Below are 21396 nucleotides of genomic sequence, written 5' to 3'. Positions count from 1 at the left end.
TCCTCTTTGCTGCTTGAATGGCCCTCCGGCAGGTGAAGCTGCCTGTTTGCACCACCTTTAGGCAGCCAAGTGCTGCAGGAAATTCAGCCCCAAACCCTTTGGTCGTGAGAGCGCCGAGCCAGCGGCCCTCCTCCTGTACCCAGCCCTCCTGCGCTATCCCACATCGATCTGTGCTCGCGCTTTCCTAGAAGTTCAGCACGTGCTTTCAGGAAACCATCAGCACGTTCAGGAAGCTGCCTGGTAGGTCGGTGATTAAAAGGTTGTGGATGATTACCTGTGAAGATGACCCGACAGAGTAACTAAGGGGGGCTAACGTGGCAGGTTTTGCAGGATGACGGTAAGTCAGGCTGGTGGTGTGAGCCCTGGAGTAGTTCTGCTCCCCTACCCCGGTTGTCAGCAGGCACGTTCACAAGTCGATTGTGGAGAGGGGAAACGCCGTGGCATGCTTTCTCCCCTAGGAAGAGTTCTTAAAATACCAGGCGGTGGTTTTTCAGTGGGAATCTTATCTCCTGTGATTGTATTGCTGTGGTGTTGCAAAATCAATTGAGCAGTCCTGGTATCTACGGCGATGCCACCTGTCTTGCTTCCTTCTGCTGTCCCAGGTTTGTTGCCCGCGTTTTGCCCCGTTTGTCTACTAAGAGAAGAGGAAGAAGAAATAAGTCACCTGCTTTTTAAAGGCTACAGAAATAACAAGACGTTAATCTTAGGCAAACATTGGTGGTGTAATCAAGGTCACACAACGAGTCAGTCACCGGCAAGTCGCTAATTAAGACATTTCAGAAATGTATTTGGTCTCCTCACTTCAGACGTATCATTAAAGCACCTGTCCCAAGCTCCAGGGCCCTGCCAGCTAATTAAAGACAATCAAATTCAGATCCAAGCAGCAGTGAAAGCCCGCTGCCTTTCTCCGACCCAAAGCAGCTGCCCACAGAAACCAAACGCTTCGTTTTCACCCCGGTTCCTGCAGTCGCGCAGCACTGCGCTGCGCCCCGGGAGCTCCGCGGTGCCTGGGGAAGGGCTTTCTGCTTTCCCTTTTGCTTCTTGGGAAGGGTGGAACTTGTGGGCTGGGTGCTCGGTCCGATGGAACTCGGATCCTCGTGACTAAGGGTTCTTGGTGCCTTCATCCCTGCGGACCCCAGCTGCCCTGTTCGCAAGGGCCTCATCCTGCGGGTGCCGTTGCAGCCCTGGGGGCCGTGTGCTTTTCTCGCAGGGGTCTCCGAGGGCAGCGCTCGCTCCTCATCCCACGGCACAGAGCAAAACCGCCCCCTGGCTCGCTTCCCCGGGGTCTCGGAGGGGCTACGAAGCTCTGCACGTGGTGCTTGGATGCTGCTCTCGGCCCCTGCAGGCCTGCTGGGGGCTTTGCTGGCTTCTCTTGCTGCTGGCGCTGAAGTTCTGCTTTTGCCAAGCGCCTCGCACCCCGGGGTTTTCCAGCAGCCCTGGGCACGGGGCCCTGGGAGCCCTCGTGGCAGCGGTGACAGCAGCAGCAGGGCGCTGCTGCTGGCTCTGCAGGGGAGAGCAAACGGGGACCTTTTGCACCAAAACCAGGCAGGGAAGTTCTGGTTTTTCTGCAGGGCAGCGCTTGGGCAAATTCACTTCTCCTTCCACCTCTGGCTGCAGTGGAGCAGACTCCTTTAACTGACAGTGAATGAATCCTTCCAGCTGACCCCTTTCTGTGCCTCTCTTTTCCCCACCAGAAATTTTGCTGCCCCCCCCCCCCAATTTTTTTTTTAACCCAAACTTTAGAATAAACTTTAAAAGGGAAGCCCTTGGAAAAAGAAGGCAGCGCTCGTGGACACGGAGGTGGCAGCGATGTGGGGCGGCGAGGCAGCGTAGCGTGCTCCGTCCTATTTTCTGATTGTGAGAGTTGGGGTGGGGCAGATCCTGAAGACAAAAGAAAGCACATGGCTCTTTATTTTAAAGAAAAAGGAAAGGAAAGGGTGCTGCTCGTTACCTTTTCGGCTTGGTTATGTCACCTTGAGCCCCCCAAAGCCCCCCGGGAAGGAGGCGCTGGGGCGATTTCTGCGCTTGGGGAAGGGGCAGAGGTGGCAGCGGGTGGCCGCGTCCCTGCAGGGCCAGGTCCTGCCCGGGTCTGCCGGCGCTGCCGTGGAGCGCAGCTTTGTTTACAGTGCATCTGTGGTTGAATTACACCACATACAGTAATTCTCATCGCACTGCCAGTAATTTCACTGACTTACCAAGCAGGCATCATTTCCTGAAAGTCAGCCCTCGTACTTAGAGGAAGTAAGAGCACTCTCCTTCATGACTAAACAGTATATGCAAATTTCCACGGGCTTAGGACAGACGCACTGGATGGCTGTCCTTTTTTCCTCCATTTTCACTCCTTTCTTCTGCATGTTAATTTTTAAAAACCCTTGATGAGCTCTCTTTCTGGCCGTTGCTGCTGTCGCTGTCATGAATGAAGACCTTTCTGCACTGCATACCGAGAAAGCTCACCGTCCTGCTTCAGCTGTGTCCTGCGCTGCCGACAGCAAACTGCATGCTGCTTTAAAATGTCCCAGATGCAGTTCTGGCTAAAGTTCCCATCCCTGTTCAAGGTAATGCTGCATTGATTTATTTTCTCTCTTCCTTGGAATTCCTGGTCTGTGTTTGGTTTGGTTTGTCCCTCCGGGCTTGCTTGTCCCTTAGTTTTTTTTGCCACGGCAGCGGAGTTTTAGGGGAACGCTTCTTGGTGCAGGGCAGCGAGGGCAGATTTGCCGTGTCGGAGATGAGATTTGTGCTTCTCTGAAACGTGCGTGCGTTACTTGGAGCCTGCTCCTGTCGGTCGGGGCTTGTTTACTGCGAAACTTGGAGGAAAAGGGGCTGTGTGGAGAATTGATCTGCGTGTTTATGTAGCTGTAATGGCTTTCAGGAATTTTATTTTTAAACCAGATGCTGTGTACAGAAAAGCAAGGGAAGTGTTTGCAAGACAGAGCACTGAACCCTTGAGATTGCAAGTTTATTGCCCCATATTTACAAAGACTTTGGGTTTTGGCAGCTAAAAGATTTCCTTTTAATGATTGTTAGCTTACATTGTAGCTGTTAATTTTCTTATTCTGTTCTATCTGAAACCTAGCTTGGTTAACCTGTGATTGTTGAGAAACCAAACCTTTCTCGTCTGGCATTGCTTCAGTCGTGTCCGTATATTTGCATGTGCCTCTGTCTATAGGATTTCTTTTGAAGCTCCTATCAGCTGGAGCACGCAATCAATAGCTGCTGTACAGAAGGGATATTTGTTTCCTCTGTGTCTAGATCGTTCTCGATTGTGAGCAAATAAACCATTTATAGTGAGGGCTTCACGGCCAAAATTATTTTTAGGATGCATACTGCTTCTGTATTTAGGCTTCACCTGTTCTTTCAGTATTTTTAACAAAGACTCTGTTTTGACTAAGGGAGCTGGGCTTTATCTAGTGGTTGGGAGAAAGGGGTTAAGAGTTTGTATTGTTTTCTTACCCCGATCTTTTCTAGGGACTTTATTCTTGTCTTTGACAACCTCTGGTTTGGGATAACGGTAGAAACACTGTGTGCCGTAGCAGCATCGGTTGGCAATTATTTTGCATTCAATTTAGAAGTTCAGCAAATTATTGTTATCATTGATTTATTGAGCTGCTCACTAGAGCGTCTTCTGGTATGGAGATCAGACAGTGCTTTGTGATCGTCTGTCTCCTGTTCTGGTTTATTGATCTTATTAGTATTCGATGTACAGGAATGCCGGCGAGCCCCACGGCCACCAGCTGTGCGTAGCCTCTGCGTCGGCCGGTGTCGACCCCTTATAAAACTCTCCATTAAGCGGTCGCCCTGCCGTAAAGGAATCGCCCTTTCACCGTCTCATGATGTGCTCCTGTAACTTCATCCCTGACACGAGCAGTTAGTTGTGAACTGCTTTCACCAGAGCAGACCTCGCGGTCTCTGTGTCCGTCCTCCTGCGACAGGAGAATCGGGGCCAAGTCTGCGCTGAGAGCCGCGGTGCAGGGCTCGGCGCCTTCAGCTCGGGCGTTCGCGTCCTGGCGTGGAGGAGCACGAGGATCGTAAAATCACAGGACCATTAAGGTTGGAAAAGACTTTTTAAGATCTTCTGGTCACGAAGCAGGCGGGGGAGATGGGAGGTGAAGGAGGCCTGCCGGTAACTCTTGTGCCAAGGGCGATCTGCAGCGTGCGGGCTGGACTTTGGTTGGCTGTGCAAAATGGGAAAGGGAAAAAAAAAAATAAAGCCCACCCCAAATAGGTAGGGCGTAATTTCAGGAATAAGTCATTCCTAGAGAATTGCTGTAGATTATCATCTGAAATAAAGATCCAGCCTCGCAGGATAACTTCCTTCTGTTACAGCAATTACATTTACACTGAGACATAAAATAAGCGATACTGCTGTAAAATCCTCTTATTTCTAAGGAGGAAAAAAAAAAAAAACCTCTACTAATCAGCCTTAAGCAGGGATGAAATAACTCACTCCAAATCCTGAAGCCAGCCATCTCCCCAGAGCGATCCCTTTCAAGTGCATCGGAGGTTTGGGACCACGTGTCGGGGTGGCAGCGGCGCTGCGCCCCTGGGAAGGGGTCGTTGTGCCCGCTGCTGTTTCAGCGCTGGCGGTTTGGGCGGTGATCCTTCCCCTCCTTCGAGGCCTGGTGACTCCTGTTTGCTCCACATAAGCCCGTGGAGTCATTAGTCAAGGCACGGTTTGCAGTGACACGGACTGTAGCTATCAGCATGGCATTATATTAATTATACCACATTTTGTATTTAAACAAGTCTAATTTGTTGGGGCTGCGCTGCAAGCTCTGCGGGGCAGGGATCTGGCACGTTACGAGTTTTAGTGCTCTTTAGATAATTCAGTAATTGGGTAAGACTAACAGGAGGCTCTGAAAGCCTGTGACTAATGCCTTGTCATTGCGCGAGGGGATGGACTCGCTGAAGTCTTTTCCAGGGCTGGTATTATCCCCCTCTGACTTGCGGGCTGATTTCCTCTTCCTTATTTCAGGCCAGGGCCCTGAGCAAAGGCAGCGGGGCTGGAGCCGGCACGGGGCTCGTGTGGGGACGGCAGGGAGCCAGGGAGCGCGGTGCCGGGCTGCCTCGGGCTGTTACCGCTCGTCCCGACGCTGTCCCGGCCTGGGACGTCCTTCTCTGACGCCCCTCGAGTGAGACGATGTCTGGTGAATGCCCAGATGGATCCACCTGGCAGAGCTTTTCAGAAGGAATAGAAAAACGGCCCCATCCCGCCCCTGAATTTTGAGCCTGAGAATGGCAAGAAAAGTTGCTCCAAAACTGGCTGTAAACGGCTTTATACCAGGCGTAATATGAAGGAATAGTACCAGGTGGATTGTTATACTCGTTCCCTAAGCCCCAGCAAGCCCCAAGGTCGGTGCTCCCTGCCGTACCGTGCCCTGGCTGGACCTGAAGGCGTGCGGCAGCACGGGGTGTTGATCGTGGGGACAGCCCAGAGGCTGCTGAACTCCTGCAGCTCTTTTTCCTGGGGTCGGGAGTCCAGAGGAAGAAGCAGAAGCGCGGTGAGGACAGCAGGGGAAGACGGCGGCTTGTTTGAGCAGCACAGCGGTTTGAGGTAGTCAGCGAGTGTCTGCTGAGGACTGGAAGGTTGAGAGAAGCTACAGACCTTGTGTGCTTAACGGGGAAAAAAACCTCAATAGCATGCAGAGTGCTAGCTGGAATCCCGCACACGGCACGTCCAGTACTCCAGATGAGGAGCCTGAGGCAGCAGGGGAGATGCAGCTCAAGTTCTTGTGCCTGGCCTCTTGCTCCTGGGGGGAAGACGGCGTGGGCAGGGCCCTGGGCTTGCAGCAGGGTCTGGCACGGCTCCGCTGAGCTGAGCTGAGCTGAGCTGAGCGCCTCGGCTCCCCTGCGTGAGTCCTCGCGGGCAGGCGGGTGCCTGCAGGAGGTGCGAGGTGCTCGCCCTGGCCAAGAAGCGCTCTGTTTATCCAAGTGTTTCTCTGGTTTCTAGAGTGCAAAACAGAGCCCCATTTCCAGGGATCGCTTAATTCCAGCCTCGGTGTGTGCTGCTGTCTCTGAAAAACCTCGGATTCTGGGTAAACCCTAAAATAGCCGCCGAAATGCCGAGAGTAAGAGCTGCACGGGAAGCGCTGCCCGTCTGTCGATGGGCAGGGGGGTGCCCCGCACGGAGCACAGCCTAACAAACAGCCCTTTCTCCTCGAGCCCTTGGGTCTCCCCAGATGATACGTGATGCATCGGAGGTTTACACATCGCTCCTGCGGTCTCTCTCGTTGCCTGCCTTTGTTTCACGTCCGCTGCTCTCACGCAGCTGCCAGCTCCTGCACCTACGGCTTCAGAGCAGCGACTGACTTCTCAGGGGCCAAACGAGACGTGGCTGGCAAGAAGGTGAAAGGAACATGTCCTGCAGGCTTTAAACACTGCAAAAACGTAACTTTTGATAGCAGTCAGGAGGGAGCCTGACCCAGCTCTTGGCCAGAAGCCCTTAGGAATAACACAAGCAGGCTCAGCTGCTCCTGATTTTGTCAGGCAGGGCTAAGTGACTTTTAAAATCGTTGGCTGCCTTTCTGCTTTGTAGTAGGAAATGGCCTTTAACTGGAAATGAACAGTGATTTCTGCTCGTATCTGACACTGTGGCTCTCCTGGCAGCCGTGCTGCGGTATTATCACGCTGGTTTGGTTATCCGGCGTAGCGAAGTAAGCCCCTCAGTAAGCAGCAGACAAACTTTTTCTGCCAGTCTGAAAGTGGTGTTTCGTGTGCCGGAGAGCTGAGCTGGCGTGGTGGAGTCAGGAAGGTGCAGCGATCTGTGTCAGAGTTTGAGGGCGGAGAGTAAAAGTGCTTCTGGCTATCGGTTCTTGCCACCTGAAATCTGAAAAACCAAATGACGAGTTGATGGTGGGGAGGGGACCGAGGGCACTTTGTGATCTGGAGCCGTCATGACTCAAATCGGCGTCACCAGTGGTCGGCACGAAATAAAACAATGGTGAGCCGCCTCAGCACCGGAAAACGGGCAGGGGCAGAGCCTGACCCGTGTCGCTGAGGCATGTTCGCTTCTCGCCCAGATTGAGGCACGTCCCGGGAAGAGGACTGCTGGGTTTGCCAAGATTTAGCTGGATGCAAACGCAGGCGACACCAGCGCTCCTGCGCCCCTGCTCCCGGCAGCCGTGGCTGTGCAGAACCTGTGTGGAGGAGGCTGTAATGTTTTCCGAAGCCTCTAGGTACTGCTGTGCTATAAGCTGCGATTAAGCAGCCCTGTCCTCATCGGGTGGAGCTGGTTCTCTGGGGGCTTTTGTGGATGAATGGAGCCCTCGAGTCTTTTGGGTGCCAGACTGAAGAGTTTTCACCCTTCTGCAGCCACTTAAGTCACACGCAAGGTTGATGTGACTGACATCCTGGTGAACGTATGGGGAGGCGTACGCAGTCCGAGTTAATCCTGAGTGCGTGCCAGCACTTCAGTGCAGTCAGTGTTTCCTACTTTATCAAGTAACTGAGATTTTAAAACAGCTGCTCAGAGCATGTGTCTGTTTACAAGTTAGTTTCTGAGTTCCGTGGAGCATGAAGGAACAAAGCTGCTCGGTTAATGGTAAGAAATTCAAACTTTCTGGAGGAGTAGGAGCGAGGAAGGAGCTCTCTGCTCTTCTTCCTGCCTCCTCTAACTGTGGTCATCTCTTCCATTTCAGGATTCTTCATACCTCGACGAGCTTTCCAACAACAACTCCCTCTTCTCATCCCCTGCGGATTCCCTCTCTGACATCGCGGATCCGAAGGACTTCTTGCCCACGGATAGCCTGAACCACGTGCCAACACTATGGGACGTAAACACGTCGCAGCAGAACCAAATAGAGGTACAGGATGCTTCCTCTTCCATCCTCCCCATCAGACAATAAAAACCTCGGGCTTCATCCCATGGTGTTGAGCTCAGGAGTGTTGAAGAGCTGGACTCGAGGAAAACACAGTGATGTAGTTTGTTAACTGTCCCCAGCAGCATCCAGTGTATGTTTATTCTCCACGGCAAATATTTTACTAACAATGACTAAAAACCAAACTGCCTCAATTTGAAACTAATCATTTGTGTTTACTTTGTGAGTCCAAGTCCCTGCAAGCTTTTACATCTCCTGGGCATGTGATCTCCCGGCAGTCTGAGAGCAACAGGAGGTTCTGTGCGTTTTTACCAGCCTTCTGCTGTTATTTTCCCTCGTCTGTTGGGACCGCTTACTCACTGTTGCACAACGTGGTGTCAGTCACTACTGGTAGCCACCAGCTGTGGCTGGTGGTGGAACTGATACCGTACACATCTGCTCGGTCTCGAGATCTCAGCTGTCGTGGTGAAGATCCAGCCCTGCAGCAGGTTTCCTTTGTAGGTCATTGTCTTAACGAAGGTTGTGGGGGAAGAATTCAACGTGAGTGCTCCAGAATGCAATCCAGCACACCTGTGCTTTAGTCACTGTTGTATTCCGAGGTTCGGTTGTGTTTTTAAAGGCTGCGTTTTGCTGTTAGTGATGACTTGGACTCTGTATTTCCATGATGAAAGCTGGCTGCTTGTCACAGTCTGGAAATAAGAGACCTGGCAGCAGTTATGCTTTGAAACGATACCACTGGGCAGCTCAGTGATAGGTCAGGCATTGAAGCGTGGCTTGGTGGTGAGGGTCCTGGACTGGGATTTGGGAAATCGAAGCTCCTGTCTGCCTTAGCCGTTCTGTGGGTTCTTAGGCCAGCCATGGCAATGCAGATCCTCAGATCAGATGCCTGTGCTCTTGCTGGAGTTGCCGAGATTTGATCACCCCTGCAGACCTGTGCAGCATCTGCTTGACCCTCAGCGTGTCTCTAATTGGTGGCAGAGAGTACCCCTGCGCCCTTCCCCTGTGTTGGTTGAGATACCCGATGCCTCAAAAAAAGACTGTAGTTTCGTGTCTGTGGAGTATACAGCAAAAATTAACTGGGAAAAGCTGTTTCAAATCCAGCATAAAGAATGCAAGTGAGAAGCAAATGTGTCGTGTAAGTAGCACTGAGGCCTCTGATGGCAGCGGGCGGCTCTCCTGCGTGCTGTCCTTCACCTCCTGTCTTCTACCGGGAGCCCTGCCGGTGCCCCTCGCTGTCCTTTGGAGCTCTTAGGTTCAGATAAGGCCAATCAGCTCCTTTGAATTCCATTTATAAACAACTTCCTTTTGAAAAGAATCACCAGCTATTTTAAACGTTGTCTTATCAGTGTTTTCTGAACACAGAGGTTGCTGTTTGTGTTGTGCTTTTTGTTTATTTTCAGTGAGCCTGACATTTCCTGACGAGATGCCGCTGAAGCGTATCCCAGGCAGGAGATTTCAGTTTCGTTTTTGCATGGGAGGTGGGAACTTGCAGGATGCCAGATAGAGGGATTGTTAGCTTCGTTGATTGGCAACTGATTTATTACCTTTTTTTGAAAATACTCTTGGTTTTCGTTAAAGGAGGCAAGCCAATGATTTGTGGCAAAATCCCGAGGCAGTGCCAAAGTAAAAAGTTCCTTACTGTAACGCTCGGTGCAAGGCTGGCACCCGGCTGATGTCTTGCACCAATGTACACGCAATTTATCCAGTCTTTCCCTATCCCCTCCCACATCATCATGCCACCGTAATTCTCCATAAGATGCCAGGAATTTTGGCAGTTAATCTGCAGTACAGGGCTGAACGTGAGTCAGGTTTCACTGTACGCAGCCCAGGCGGATGCAGTCCCCGTTTTGCTCCAGTACATCTTATCAGCTGTGGCTGTACAGTCAGCTCTGCCCAGGAACAATGGGAGGCCTTGCTCTCTGCTGTCAGGACAGCAGATAAGTTCCTGAGACAGAATTTCAGTCTCAGATTCTCACGGAGCAGAAGCAGCGATCTCTGAAGGGCTCCGATATTCGGGACGTCTCCTAAACGTGTTGGATGCATCCTGCACGGAGACCCCCTATGGATCCCGGGTACAAGAACGGCCTTGTGGCTTGTCCTCGTTAAAAACAACCCAAAAACAACCCAGAAACCACCCACGTGTTTTCTGTCACGCAGCAATTTGAAGACATGTTACGGAAAAGACCATATCTGTATTTTAGCTTTGCCCCCTCTCTGCCAGCCATCGTTAGCACTGGGGAAGTGTTTTACTGCAGGGGGACGGAGGAGGACTGGAGAAAAGCGTCGCGGCTCGATTGCACGCTGCTGAAACGTTTCAAGCTCACCGAGAAACTCTTATCTCGAGTGCCCAGGGCTGAAGCTTTGGGCGGAGTGTTCCTAAACCAAGAGGAAATGGCTGGGCTCAGAGCTGCCTTCGTGTGCCCGTGCTGGGGGAGCTGGCACCAGAACTAAGGGAGAGGTGTTCGGTGCGTCGTCTCCGTGCGTTAGTTCTGAAGCGGGCACGGAGGGAAGAGCTACCACATAGTTAAATATTTGCAGGAGTTAGCAGACAAAACACGCTTGCTTAATTTGTGATGGAGTTGTGAAATACCTTTAAAAATAGTTGGGGTAGTCCATTGTGCTTTCTCACAACCATCTCCCGAGAATTCACGGCCTTTTTAGATCGGGGAAACAAAGCCCTGCCTCTGAAAGCTCGGAGCTCCAATTCTTGTGACTCGTGGACGCGTTTTTCTCAGCCTAACTCATTCATAGCACTTAAAACAGTGAACACCCTTCTCCTAGCTCCGTACTAGGGATTGTGTTTCTGCTGGGGGGAGCTGGCTCGCCAGCCAGATGCGACTGCTCATTTCCCATGGAAGTCACAGCGAGATGGGGTAAAGGGAGAACAATGCAAGGAGGAAGAAAGTGGACTAAGATCAAGCCTCGGTGCAGTTGTCAGCAGCTTCACGGAGTGAGTCCATCTCCTGCTCCATCCCAGTGTTCTCACGCACGGTGTACTCTTACGTTAACGGGTTTAGGTACGTCACCTAGAGAAAGGAGAAAATCGGGCAGTGAGGTGAGCAAGAGGAGAGAGGGGCAGGAGCTGTGTGAGCTCAGTCCGGAGCAAGGTGATTTATTGCCCCGTGCAGCCCCTGGCCCCGCCTGGACTGGTCCTCGCAGCGTATCCTCAGCTGTGGGGTCTGTTTTCCATTGCCCCAGACCGCTGGGTCTCTGTCCTTTTCCTTGTAACACCTGAGGCGAAAAGCCGCGTGCCAAAGCCGCGTTGCTGAATCGGGACGGCAGGGGTTTCTGTTCGCAAGATGACACGAAGCAAAACCAGAGCTACCCGAACTTCCCACTGCCGCAGCTGCGCGTCCCCCGATCCTGCAGGATCCGGACCTTCTATTGCCTAAGAAGAAACTTTGGTATTGAGCTCAGATTTGTAGGTGGAGATGTTTCACCTGCTCTCCAGATTTGTTGGCACTGAAAATAGCTCTTCCGTCCAGCTTCCTTCTGGTAATTCTGACTCAGGCTTCCAGTAATGGAGGGTGTTTTTTTCTTTCTTCTTTTTTTTTTTTTCTCTTTAATTTTAAAAAAAGGAAATAATCAGAGTGTTTATGCTTAAGAACTTCCCATTTTTCACTTCTGCCTGTGGAGCATAGGTCTCTTCAAGTCTGGCGCTCTTGACAGGCTATAAAGTTGAAGCAGTGCCGCTTTTGGAGCCGCTGATTGCTTTGGATGCCATGAGCTGCTGGCTTGACCTTGCTCGCTGTCGGGAAATTCCAGGGCGATTTTGTTTGTGTGGGGGCAGACAAAGGCTCTCCTCAATTGTGCCTTCCCGGCTCGGAGCGGCTTGGGCGCTGCGAGCGGCTGCGGTGCGGCGGGCTGGCCGGACCCGGGCAATCATTAACCCGGCGCAGCAGCTGGCGCCTGCGGGCACCGGCACCCGCCCCGAGCACGACGGCCGCGGCGGCAGCCTGGCGCTGCTCTGCTGGGCCCCGGCGCCCTTTGGGACCCGGGCTTCGCGGCCAGGATCTGCGCTGCGGAGGTGCTGGGCCCCGCAGGTGTGAGGTGAACCCCCCGTGCAAGCGGTGGTGGTGGCAGCAGCGGTCCTTAACCTCGCAGAGCCAGTGCTGAGCCACGGGCCGCCCTCTGGTGCGGCTGCTTCATTACTTCAAACAGCATTTTTAATGTTAAAAACACAATTGCAAAACCGGTAAGTAAATGCTTGCCTCGAGGGCAGTTTGTAAGAAGGTTGTAAAATGTCGGGGTTCTGATGTAACGCCCGGTCCGCTCCCAGGGGCGGCTTTGGGTTGCAGCCCTGTTCAGTCCTCCCCACCGCCCCTGCTTGGGTCTCCTCGGCCGTACTTCAGTCTCCCCGTTTGCTCCCCGCAGTGGTGCTTTTTCTCTCCCGTTAGCAAGCCCAGCCCCGTGCTCTCGCTGGGACTCACCAGTTCAGAACGAAACGTGTGCAATGGCAGCGGGAGTCTGCACGGCTCCTTTTGTCGGGGACCTGCCCTTCAGGGAGCGCAGAGCACTGCAGTGCAGAGCTGCCCGCGGAGCAGCTGGGGCCCGGTGGCTAACGTAACTGCTCCGGTGCAGAGCAAACCCAGCGCTCCCATAGCAAACTTGCATCAGGTCTTGACAGGCTTTGTAAGAGTCCTTTGAAAGTGGCGGTGTTTGCACAGGTAACCTGTTGGTGCGAGTGTGAGCGGCCTGAAAGGTGGGCTTCTGCCTGAGGTCCCCAGTTGGAAGGCAGAGTGGAGTGTTTGGGGTGACCTGTCTTAATGCCAGCAGTTGTTACAGCTCTGGCAGAAGGGCTCCTGTCCCAGTCGTGTTCACGCTGCGGGAGGACACGCGTCTCTGCAGGCTTTCATCTCACACAGAAACACACAAAATGTTCATGCTTCTTGCAGGAATGCTTTTACCTTCGTCAGTTATTCCCTGTGTTTGTGTTGACGAAGGCATGTGGGGCGTTTGCAAGATTTATTAGTTTCCAGAATTACTCCCCAGGGCTTGTCATTCACAAACAGAAAGTATTAAAGCATTGACGTCACCGGAGTGTAAGGTCTGAGCACAGAGCACAAGTGTCCTCGCTGTTGTTGTGTTTTCGTGCTTTAATTTGCTGGAGCTGAGGCTGGAGGGCTGGAGGTTACGGCTGCTCTCTGACCTGCGTCCTTTCTGTTCCAGCTGTTCTCACCCAGCAGATCGTTCGGTGGCTTGAACAGCTCAAACGACCCCGTTCCTGCTGTCCCCAGCACCCCGCTCCTCATAAGCTACCAGGTGAGAACCACAATCTGCTCCAGCAGAACCGCACATCGAGCTCCTAACTCGGTACCGACGCTGTGCAGGGAAGAGCAATTCTAACCACGTTCCCTTCAGGGGGAGTGAGACAAGAAAATCAGCCAGATACATTGCAAGTCGCTGCCCTTTCCCAGAAGTGCCTCGTATCTCCCTCGGTGGAACCTGGCTGCGTTAGGGAGTGATGTGTGCCTTCTGTACAGCTACGTCAGCAGTCTGTAGGGGCCCTTCCTCCTGGAACGCGTGCCTTCGCTTCACGCTGCCAAGTGCCAAGCTGAGCTGAAAGCTGGTCCGGGTCCCTTACTTGGGGTCAGGTTAGAGTACGGTTGGGCAGAACTAATGCTAGCCCACAACCCACCTGAAAAGTGATGTAAACATCTTTTCCTAATTCGGTGTGGACTAGGCCCTGAAAGTAGCTCTTAAAGCACTCGCTAGGGCTCTGGGGTGGGCTCTCGACGGCTGTTTTCCTTTGTTGCTGGAGTCTGTAAATGAGATTAATTGTACCCGAAGGGGTTGTGAAGTTGTGTTGGGATGGATTAAATGGTAGCTTCTGGGACTGTGTCCATAGGCCAATGAGAACATTAATATTTGGTCAATGCTGTTTTTCTTTTCAGTCTCAGGCTCCTGCAGAGGAGGATGATGAAGGTGATGAGGAAGAAACAGAAGAGTTGGGACAAACGGAGACCTATGCAGAATACATACCTTCAAAGTGTGAGTGTCTTGGTACTACATGGGCGTGGGAAGGGCTGTTAACTCCACTGTGGACCAGCCTAATTAGCTGCTCCCTTATCTTCATGCGGGCAGAATGTGCTCTTTGCCACGGCCCATCCCAGGCCCGTGACATTGTAGGAAAGCTTCACCAACGTACTGTCCTTTGTTGGTGCTACGCAAATTGAACAGGACGCTTTCTGTTGTCTGCTTTTGGGGTAGGCATGGCTTGGTTCTGGCAGTCTGAAATTTCAGTGGAACGAAAGAGAGAGGAGGGCGGCAAGGGTTGGGCTTGTCTCTTGTGTTCCTGGGGCTGCAGACTGAACGAGACTCTCTTGCAGTCTGAGGCTGCAGGCTGGGTGAGGCCTGCGGTCCGTTCTGAGGTGCTCCATGGGAATGAAGAACTTGTTATCTGCTTTTTGTGTTGTCATTTAGCCAAGATTGGGAAGCACCACCCTGACCTCGTGGTTGAAACGAGCACTCTGTCCAGTGTCCCCCCACCCGACATCACCTACAGCCTTTCCCTGCCTTGCTCTGTTGCCGACAAAGGGTCACTCTCTGCACTACAGCTGGAAGCAATCATTTATGCCTGCCAGGTATGTGGCTCCACCTTCCCCAGCTTGCGTGTCTGAGACTAGAAATAAACTTTTTTGTACAGACAGATGCTGAAGTGAGTTTTAAAATAACCTGTAACACAGGTGATGAACCTTTGGAAGCGTTAGCATATGGCATTTTAAATGCTTTATGAAAGGATTATTTGAAACCAGGGTTTAATGACCTGTGGGGTCTGCTTCCCACAGATGCAAGAACTCTTGACTATTGTTGCAGGAGGGGGTGCTTAACATTTCTGGGGGCCTTTTCCATGAACTGCCACTTGTGAGCTCAGCCATGACACCTGGCCTGTCCTGATGTTTATCTGAGCAGGGAATGCATATCTGAGAGAGAGGTGAAAGGGTTAAATGTTGCTCTAAGCTCACATGAAAGTTGCTGGCAAAAGGCAAATCTTGTTTAATTTCCAATTCTGCTCATTGATTTTGCAGCAACATGAAGTTTTATTACCCAACGGGCAGCGAGCTGGGTTCCTCATTGGGGACGGTGCTGGAGTTGGAAAGGGCAGGACAGTTGCGGGCATCATCTTTGAAAATTATCTTAAAGGGAGGAAAAAAGCTCTGTGGTAAGTTGTTCTTTTTTTTTTTTTCCCTCTTTTCCCGTAAGACCTTGGAGTTAGTTTGAACTGGGAGTAAGGAATTCCTTAGTGCTGATGTTGGCTTTATAGTTGACTCATGCTGTGGCCTTGGTAAGACGTTTCCACCTCTTTGTGCCTGCTTGCTAGCCGTGAAATGGGAATCTTTCCCCTGCAGCGGTGGCAGAGAATGAATCACTATGAAACGGCAAATTGTGTACCCTCGGAGTGCAGGGTCGAACCTCTTCCTGCTCTCCTTGAAGTCGGTGGAGGGGTGTTTATGGACTTCCCAGGTGCAGACTTGAGCCCCTGGAGCATGGGGGCTTTACTGCAGGATAGACACCACTTGTCATAAGTGCCAGACCGGAGTCTGCTGTAGGATCTTGCACTGAGGTGTGTGGGCAGTTGGAAATGTAACAGTTTTATACACCTACAGTTGCTTTAGTCAGAGCTATTAATCACTGTGCATGCCCCGACTGTCTCCCTAGGAGATAACCAGGCCCACGCCTTGCTTTACAGGTTCAGCGTCTCCAATGATCTCAAGTATGATGCTGAGAGAGACCTGAAGGACATTGAAGCCTCCCACATTCCTGTGCATGCTTTGAATAAGGTAGGGGAGAAAAGTCGTAATGCTGTTCTGGAAAATCAGCCTACAGCAGCAGTCAGGTGGATCTGTCTTCACGTGTAAAGCAGCAGTCGCTTCTGCCTCTGCGTGGCTGGTGGCACAGGCAATAACAGGCTGCAGGCTGCTTGCTGTTCCCTTTTCTCAGTGTGTTCTTCCCACTCTGGACTCGTGCTATTTTTGTACGCTCTCCAGAGCTGCACTGCGAGTACAGATCTGTTTTCCCCAGGGAGCGAGATGCGTCTCCATACAAGTGCAAAGTGCAGCAGGGCTCGAGCCCTTTTCAGCGTTCCTGCGGAGGGAAGAGCCCCTGCTAGGTGTGGCTGTGCTGTGCTCTCGTGGGCTAATGTCTCCCAGGATTGGTTTCAGGGCTTTTGCTTTTCAGAACGTGCGAGTAAAGGGAGCCCACGTGAACGCCCAGCTCGGTGCCTGGCAGGGGACTCGAGATGCACAGTGCCGTGCCTGAGCACAGGGGCACTTTCCCTGAGCTGCTTGGATCCGAATTTTCAGACTTCCTCCCAGTTACCAGCAATGAGGACGAAGTATATTTCAAAGAAACGGCCAGCAGCTCTGTAGTGGTTATTCGCAGGGTTCTTCATCACCCGTGCTTTAGCCTCTTGTCCAGGCTTGTGTTTGCCACCCGGCCGTCCAGTTCGCTGAAACATTCTCCTCTGGTTTTCAGTGGTGTTGAACAGCCAGCTCTTGCAAAGTCAATGGAAACCACATGTATTTGACACCTCTGAATGCAGTCCATTAACAGACTGAAAGAGATGTTTGTTTCAGACCAACAGCTTTTAAATAGAACTTTCTTCAGATCAGGACCTTGTTTTATTTGTTTGCCTTCGTACTTTTTATTTTGTTACAGGTGAGACCCAGGACAGAAAGGCAGCAATCTCACCTGGCCAAAGAGAGAACTATTTTCTAGAAGCAATTAAAATAGATGGGAGGTATTAAAAATAATTAAACATTCCAAACTATTGCTTAAAAAAGGAAGCAGCTTCACTTGGCCAGAAAATCGAAGTCCTAGTGTGGTCTCCACCTTGCGCAGCGTGCATCCAGATGTGCTGACACATTGGCAGGGGAGCTTAGCCAGGCATTTAAAGTCCCTGTCATCACCATGTCTCAGTGCCAAGTAGAAGTGCTAAAGATGTCAGCTACCAGCAGGCTTTTGTCTGTTCTGCTGTCATGTTGGGTTTTGTTCTTGAAGGCAGGAGCGTGTGCCCTCCACAGCCACGGCACAAGCAGCGGTACTGGCTGTGGGCAACGGCTGGGGTGGTGTACTGCAGACAAATGTCACAAGCACAGCACCTGCACTCTTGTTCCTTCTTCTTTCTGCAGATTAAATATGGTGACACAGCTACCTCAGAAGGAGTCCTCTTTGCCACTTACTCTGCTCTGATTGGTGAAAGCCAGGCAGGCGGACAGCACAGGACGCGCTTAAAACAAATTTTGGACTGGTGCAGGGAAAATTTTGATGGAGTTGTATCCTTTAAAAAAAACAAAACAGAAGAGAGGAGAACTGCATGCTTGTGGTTGTACTTCGCCAGGGAACAAAGAGCTCGGGGCCAGCTCATGTCACAGGGAGCAGCTGTGCAGGGCAGCCTGGCGCCTGGGGTCAATATTTAAAGTGCTGTAAGCACATGCGTCCCCCCCCCGCTCCTCTGTCCTCCTCCACAAGCTGCAGTGCTAATTGGAGGAGGGGGAGAACACAGCTGGCATTAACCTTTTCAGCATTCTTCTCCCTCTGCATTGATGGACTCGCTCCCGGGCAGCAAGATGTACCTTAAAAGCGAAAGGACAGAGGGAGGGAGAAATGGCTTTTAGCTCTGAAGAGCAAAGGGTAGGCAAACCCAACAGATTTCATGCAGCGTGGGCAATGAGTCTGTCCTGTTAATGCTGGGACTGATCATTCAGTTGCTTAGAGAAGCCTGGGATGTATTGTGACTGCTGCCATCCTTATGATGAAATATATGCTTTCTCCTTAACTGACATTCCCTTTCAGATTGTGTTTGATGAATGCCACAAAGCCAAAAACGCCAGCTCTACTAAAATGGGCAAAGCAGTGCTGGACCTCCAGAACAAACTGCCTCGAGCAAGGGTTGTTTACGCCAGTGCCACAGGTAAGCTTCTCTCTCAGCATGGCGTGGGCACCGGGTGTAAACTGGTGCCAGTCACCTGTGTGCTCTGAAGGATGCCCTTGGGATGCGAGCACGTACACGGAGAGCGCACGTTTGTGCAAGGGCGTGCAAGGAGAAGAATGGTACTACAGTGCTAGAGAGGAGCTAGGATGCTGCCTTCTGTCACTGCCGTTACTTGTGACTTTTTGGCAAGTCAGGCTAATTTCTCTTCAGTTTAACCTGTTCCCAGCCAGCTTTTCAGCTGTATGGTGTTACCTGCCCAGTTAGTGTACGGAGGGGAGTGTTTGGAAAGGCCCCTGGGCCTACTGGTGCCCTGATGGCAGATGACCGTCCTTTGACGAGTTCACTTTGCTAGAGTCGTAATTGTTAGAGCCATCTACAACTGCTGTGGTTTTGCTAACAGTGAATTCTGTTCAAACAGGTGCCTCTGAGCCAAAAAACATGATTTACATGAGCCGCCTGGGGATTTGGGGGGAGGGCACCCCATTCAGAGCATTTGATGAGTTCCTGCATGCAATTGAAAAGAGGTAAGACACGTCCAGCATCCCCTTCCGTCTGGCTTATATTTTGTGGCAGCCTTTGTTTGGCTCAGAAGGAGAAGTGCTGGCCAGAGAACCAATCGATAGGGTTGGTTGGGTTCCTGTTTGCTCATGAAAAAACAAAACGTCCAAGCCATCCCAGCAGTCTCATGGCTGAACACTCTGTACATGTACAGGGGCAGCCTTTAAAGAGCAGGGGAGACAGCCAGGGCATTTTCAGAGGAAGGGCAGAGGCCATTTGTATCGCTGCCCTTCCACTCAAGGAGCAGCGAGAAGAGCAGTGTGGGTCGGTGGGTCTTCTAGCTGGCACTGTCCTCTCAGTTTCTAGAGAAAGCCAAATCACAGGACAGCTGGAGGAGTTATTTGCCCCTGTAAGAAATGGGTTCAAAGCCTGTCACGTGCATGTGTGAGGGCAGCTTGAGCCAGGAGAAGTGGCTGAAGGTGTCTCACAGCTGTCTTCCTCTCCCAGGGGAGTTGGTGCAATGGAGATCGTGGCGATGGACATGAAGGTCAGTGGAATGTACATTGCCAGGCAGCTCAGTTTCACTGGCGTGACCTTCAGAATCGAGGAGATCCCGCTGGATCAGCAGTACAAGATTGTCTACGACAAAGCAGCAAAGTTGGTGAGCTGGGCCCACTGCAGTGGGGGAGACGGACGTTTAATCGTGCTCTAGGCATTGCCACTTGTTACGTGGGAGGGTTTGAGGTCCCTGAACATGGCCATCACCACAAACTTGGGGTTTTTAATAAGAAAGGAAGGGGGTGCATGTGCTCAGTTTACATTAAAAAAAAATCTTTAAGTCTTTTACCTTTTTTGCTTCTGTTTAAATGTTCTGTGTTCATAAACCTGGGCTTGAAACATCATGCTAATGCAGAAAGGAGGGAACGAGCAGGCTTCGTTCAGCCTAATGCGGCAGCATCAGTATCAATGTTAAATCAGATTATCAAACCTCAGACTGTTCTAATAACTGCGTGCACAGCAGTAATGAAAAAGAAAAACGAGATATTAACTCAGCCTTTCTCGGTACTGTCTGCAGTGGGCAGAGGCCTTGATGGTGTTCCAGCAGGCAGCCGACTGGATCGGCCTGGAGTCCCGGAAATCCTTGTGGGGTCAGTTCTGGTCAGCTCACCAGCGCTTCTTCAAGTACCTCTGCATTGCTGCTAAAGTCCGGCGACTCGTGGAGCTTGCCAAGGAAGAGCTGGCAAAGGATAAGGTGTGGTATTAGAGGCTGGCTGCAGCGGCAGCAGCCATCAGTCTTACATTGCAAGTGTATTTTTGTAGTCTCCAACCAAAGAGAATTAATTATCGTTCAGATTTGCTTGAAGGCAATCTCAGATCTCTTTAAGGCTGACTTTCTCTCCAGATTAATCAGAATGAAGTGCAGTGTCTGGGTTTCTGAGAACATTTACAGTAAATTATACTGGGGAGTTAATACGACCTCCTCTTCTGAGGCATTACCCACGGTTTGTCTGTGGTAGGCAAGGGCAAGCTGACTTCAAACAGTGTTTTGGGTCGTGTTCAAGCTAGGAGAGGCTCCAGGCCTTTTACCTTTAGCACAGCCCTGTCTTTACATCCATCAGGGACGGGGTCCAAGGAAGATGTACCCGGGACTGTCGAAAGCAGTCCCCTGAGCCTGTAGGTGTGGGCCTGACGCCCGCTGTGCCATCCCTTGTGTCTCCCCGCAGTGTATCGTCATCGGCCTGCAGTCCACTGGGGAGGCTCGCACCAGAGAAGTCCTGGACGAGAACGACGGGCACCTGAATTGTTTCGTTTCTGCTGCAGAGTAAGTTAAAAATCTTGGGTTTTTCTTCCTCTGGAGGGGATGCATGGGAGGCTGGAGGCATGCTAGGGAAAGCCCTGCCCTAGGGCCACTTGGAACTTGAAGTTCCACAAAGGCAGTTTCATAAAAGCCTCACCCGATGCAGGCTGTAAATAGAGAGAATGCTTTGTTGTGTCCTCGGGGCCCAATTTCTTTAGCGTCGCTTTGAGCTAGGTCCTGGATTTTTGGAACCTCCTGTGGTCCAAACCTGCACGAGGAGCCTGATCTGGCTGTCTGCACGCAGAAAGGAGCCAACAGGTGTAGGAGAGCCAGAAATGTGAGCTCAGGTGCAGTTCGTGTGGGTCTGACCCTGGAAAATAGGGCTGTTGACACTGAAGAAACGAGCGAGGGAATCTCGTGTCGTGACAGAGGCCGGGGTAGTGGAAAGCCGCGTGGCTGAACAGTGAGAGGCAGGAGTGGCTCAAGGAGTTCGGGTTCTCCGGGGCTGGCTTTCAGGACGAGTACAAGGCAGGACGCGTGGTTCTGCTGGGGTTCTGCAGCTCCTCCCTAGCTGAAGGGGGAGCTGGTTGTGCCCGAAGTGCAGCCAGCAGCAGGACTCGCGCTGCCCTTTCAGCAGAGGTTGAGGATCACTCTCCTCATTTTGGCACCTTCCAGAACGCCAGCCTGTCCTGGGCTGCTCCTGCACGGTGGGTGATGAAAAATTGGGGCGTTGGATTGAGTTGTTCCTGCAGGCAGCAGGGCTGTTACTGTCCTTGTTTGAAATGAGTTTTATTGCTGGTGAAAGCAGTGAGAGATGCCCGAGACAGTGTGTGTCCAGTCCAGGCCCATCTCCCTCCCTCATTGATGGGAGGTTTTGTGTTGGCCTGCGTCCGTCACTCTGATGTGCCCAGACCATTCCTGAAAAACAACTAGAGGTTGGTGACAGCATGCAAGACAAATCTGACAACTGCTGGGATTGATTTGGTCTCCTGAACTGGTTTCTGCCTCGCAGAATTCAGAGGAACTCAATCTGGAGGACCCCGCGGTCCCCTGGGGCCTCTCAGCTTTCGAAAGAGGAAAGCTCTGTCCCCGATCACACGCGCTGCTCAGCTCTGTCCCCAGCTGCAGAGGTAGGAGCTGTTTGCTCAGCAGCATTGGCCAGATAACTCCATGTCTTCTGGCATCAGCTGAGCCTCCCATTGCAGTGTCCTGGTTTTACAGCACTTCGGGGGATTTCTCGAGGGGAGTGTGCTGGGAAGCAGCAGTTGTTTAACAGATGCCGAGAAACAGGGGTAAAGCTGGTTCTGCAGTGAGCGCGTGCCAGCCCAGCCCTTTGTGTGCAGGGAAGCTGG

At 51.8% G+C, this 21396-nt stretch overlaps 1 protein-coding gene across 6 annotated transcripts in view; it reads left to right on the top strand.

Moving 5' to 3' along the window:
• SBNO2 (strawberry notch homolog 2) overlaps positions 1 to 21396 on the top strand; it is a 60502-nt gene that overhangs the window by 27624 nt on the left and 11482 nt on the right. Inside the window, exons 1-13 of one of the 6 annotated variants that reach the window (XM_013200085.3) lie at positions 2307 to 2555; positions 7635 to 7799; positions 12984 to 13076; positions 13709 to 13805; positions 14238 to 14398; positions 14843 to 14976; positions 15505 to 15595; positions 16946 to 17089; positions 17610 to 17727; positions 18167 to 18272; positions 18754 to 18907; positions 19322 to 19498; positions 19971 to 20068. In XM_013200085.3, coding sequence (XP_013055539.2) covers positions 2511 to 2555; positions 7635 to 7799; positions 12984 to 13076; positions 13709 to 13805; positions 14238 to 14398; positions 14843 to 14976; positions 15505 to 15595; positions 16946 to 17089; positions 17610 to 17727; positions 18167 to 18272; positions 18754 to 18907; positions 19322 to 19498; positions 19971 to 20068 — 1583 coding nt within the window. In that variant the 5' untranslated portion in view covers positions 2307 to 2510. Of the gene's footprint in view, positions 1 to 2306; positions 2556 to 5927; positions 7173 to 7268; positions 7538 to 7634; positions 8950 to 12983; positions 13077 to 13708; positions 13806 to 14237; positions 14399 to 14842; positions 14977 to 15504; positions 15596 to 16945; positions 17090 to 17609; positions 17728 to 18166; positions 18273 to 18753; positions 18908 to 19321; positions 19499 to 19970; positions 20069 to 21396 lie in introns of those variants that run through there. The other 5 variants (XM_066983885.1, XM_048051967.2, XM_013200086.3 and 2 more) reach the window with 5 other exon arrangements.

This window comes from Anser cygnoides, chromosome 27 (assembly GCF_040182565.1).
Source record: "Anser cygnoides isolate HZ-2024a breed goose chromosome 27, Taihu_goose_T2T_genome, whole genome shotgun sequence".
NCBI classification, from domain to species: domain Eukaryota; kingdom Metazoa; phylum Chordata; class Aves; order Anseriformes; family Anatidae; genus Anser; species Anser cygnoides.
This window is presented reverse-complemented; position numbering and strand designations above follow the sequence as displayed.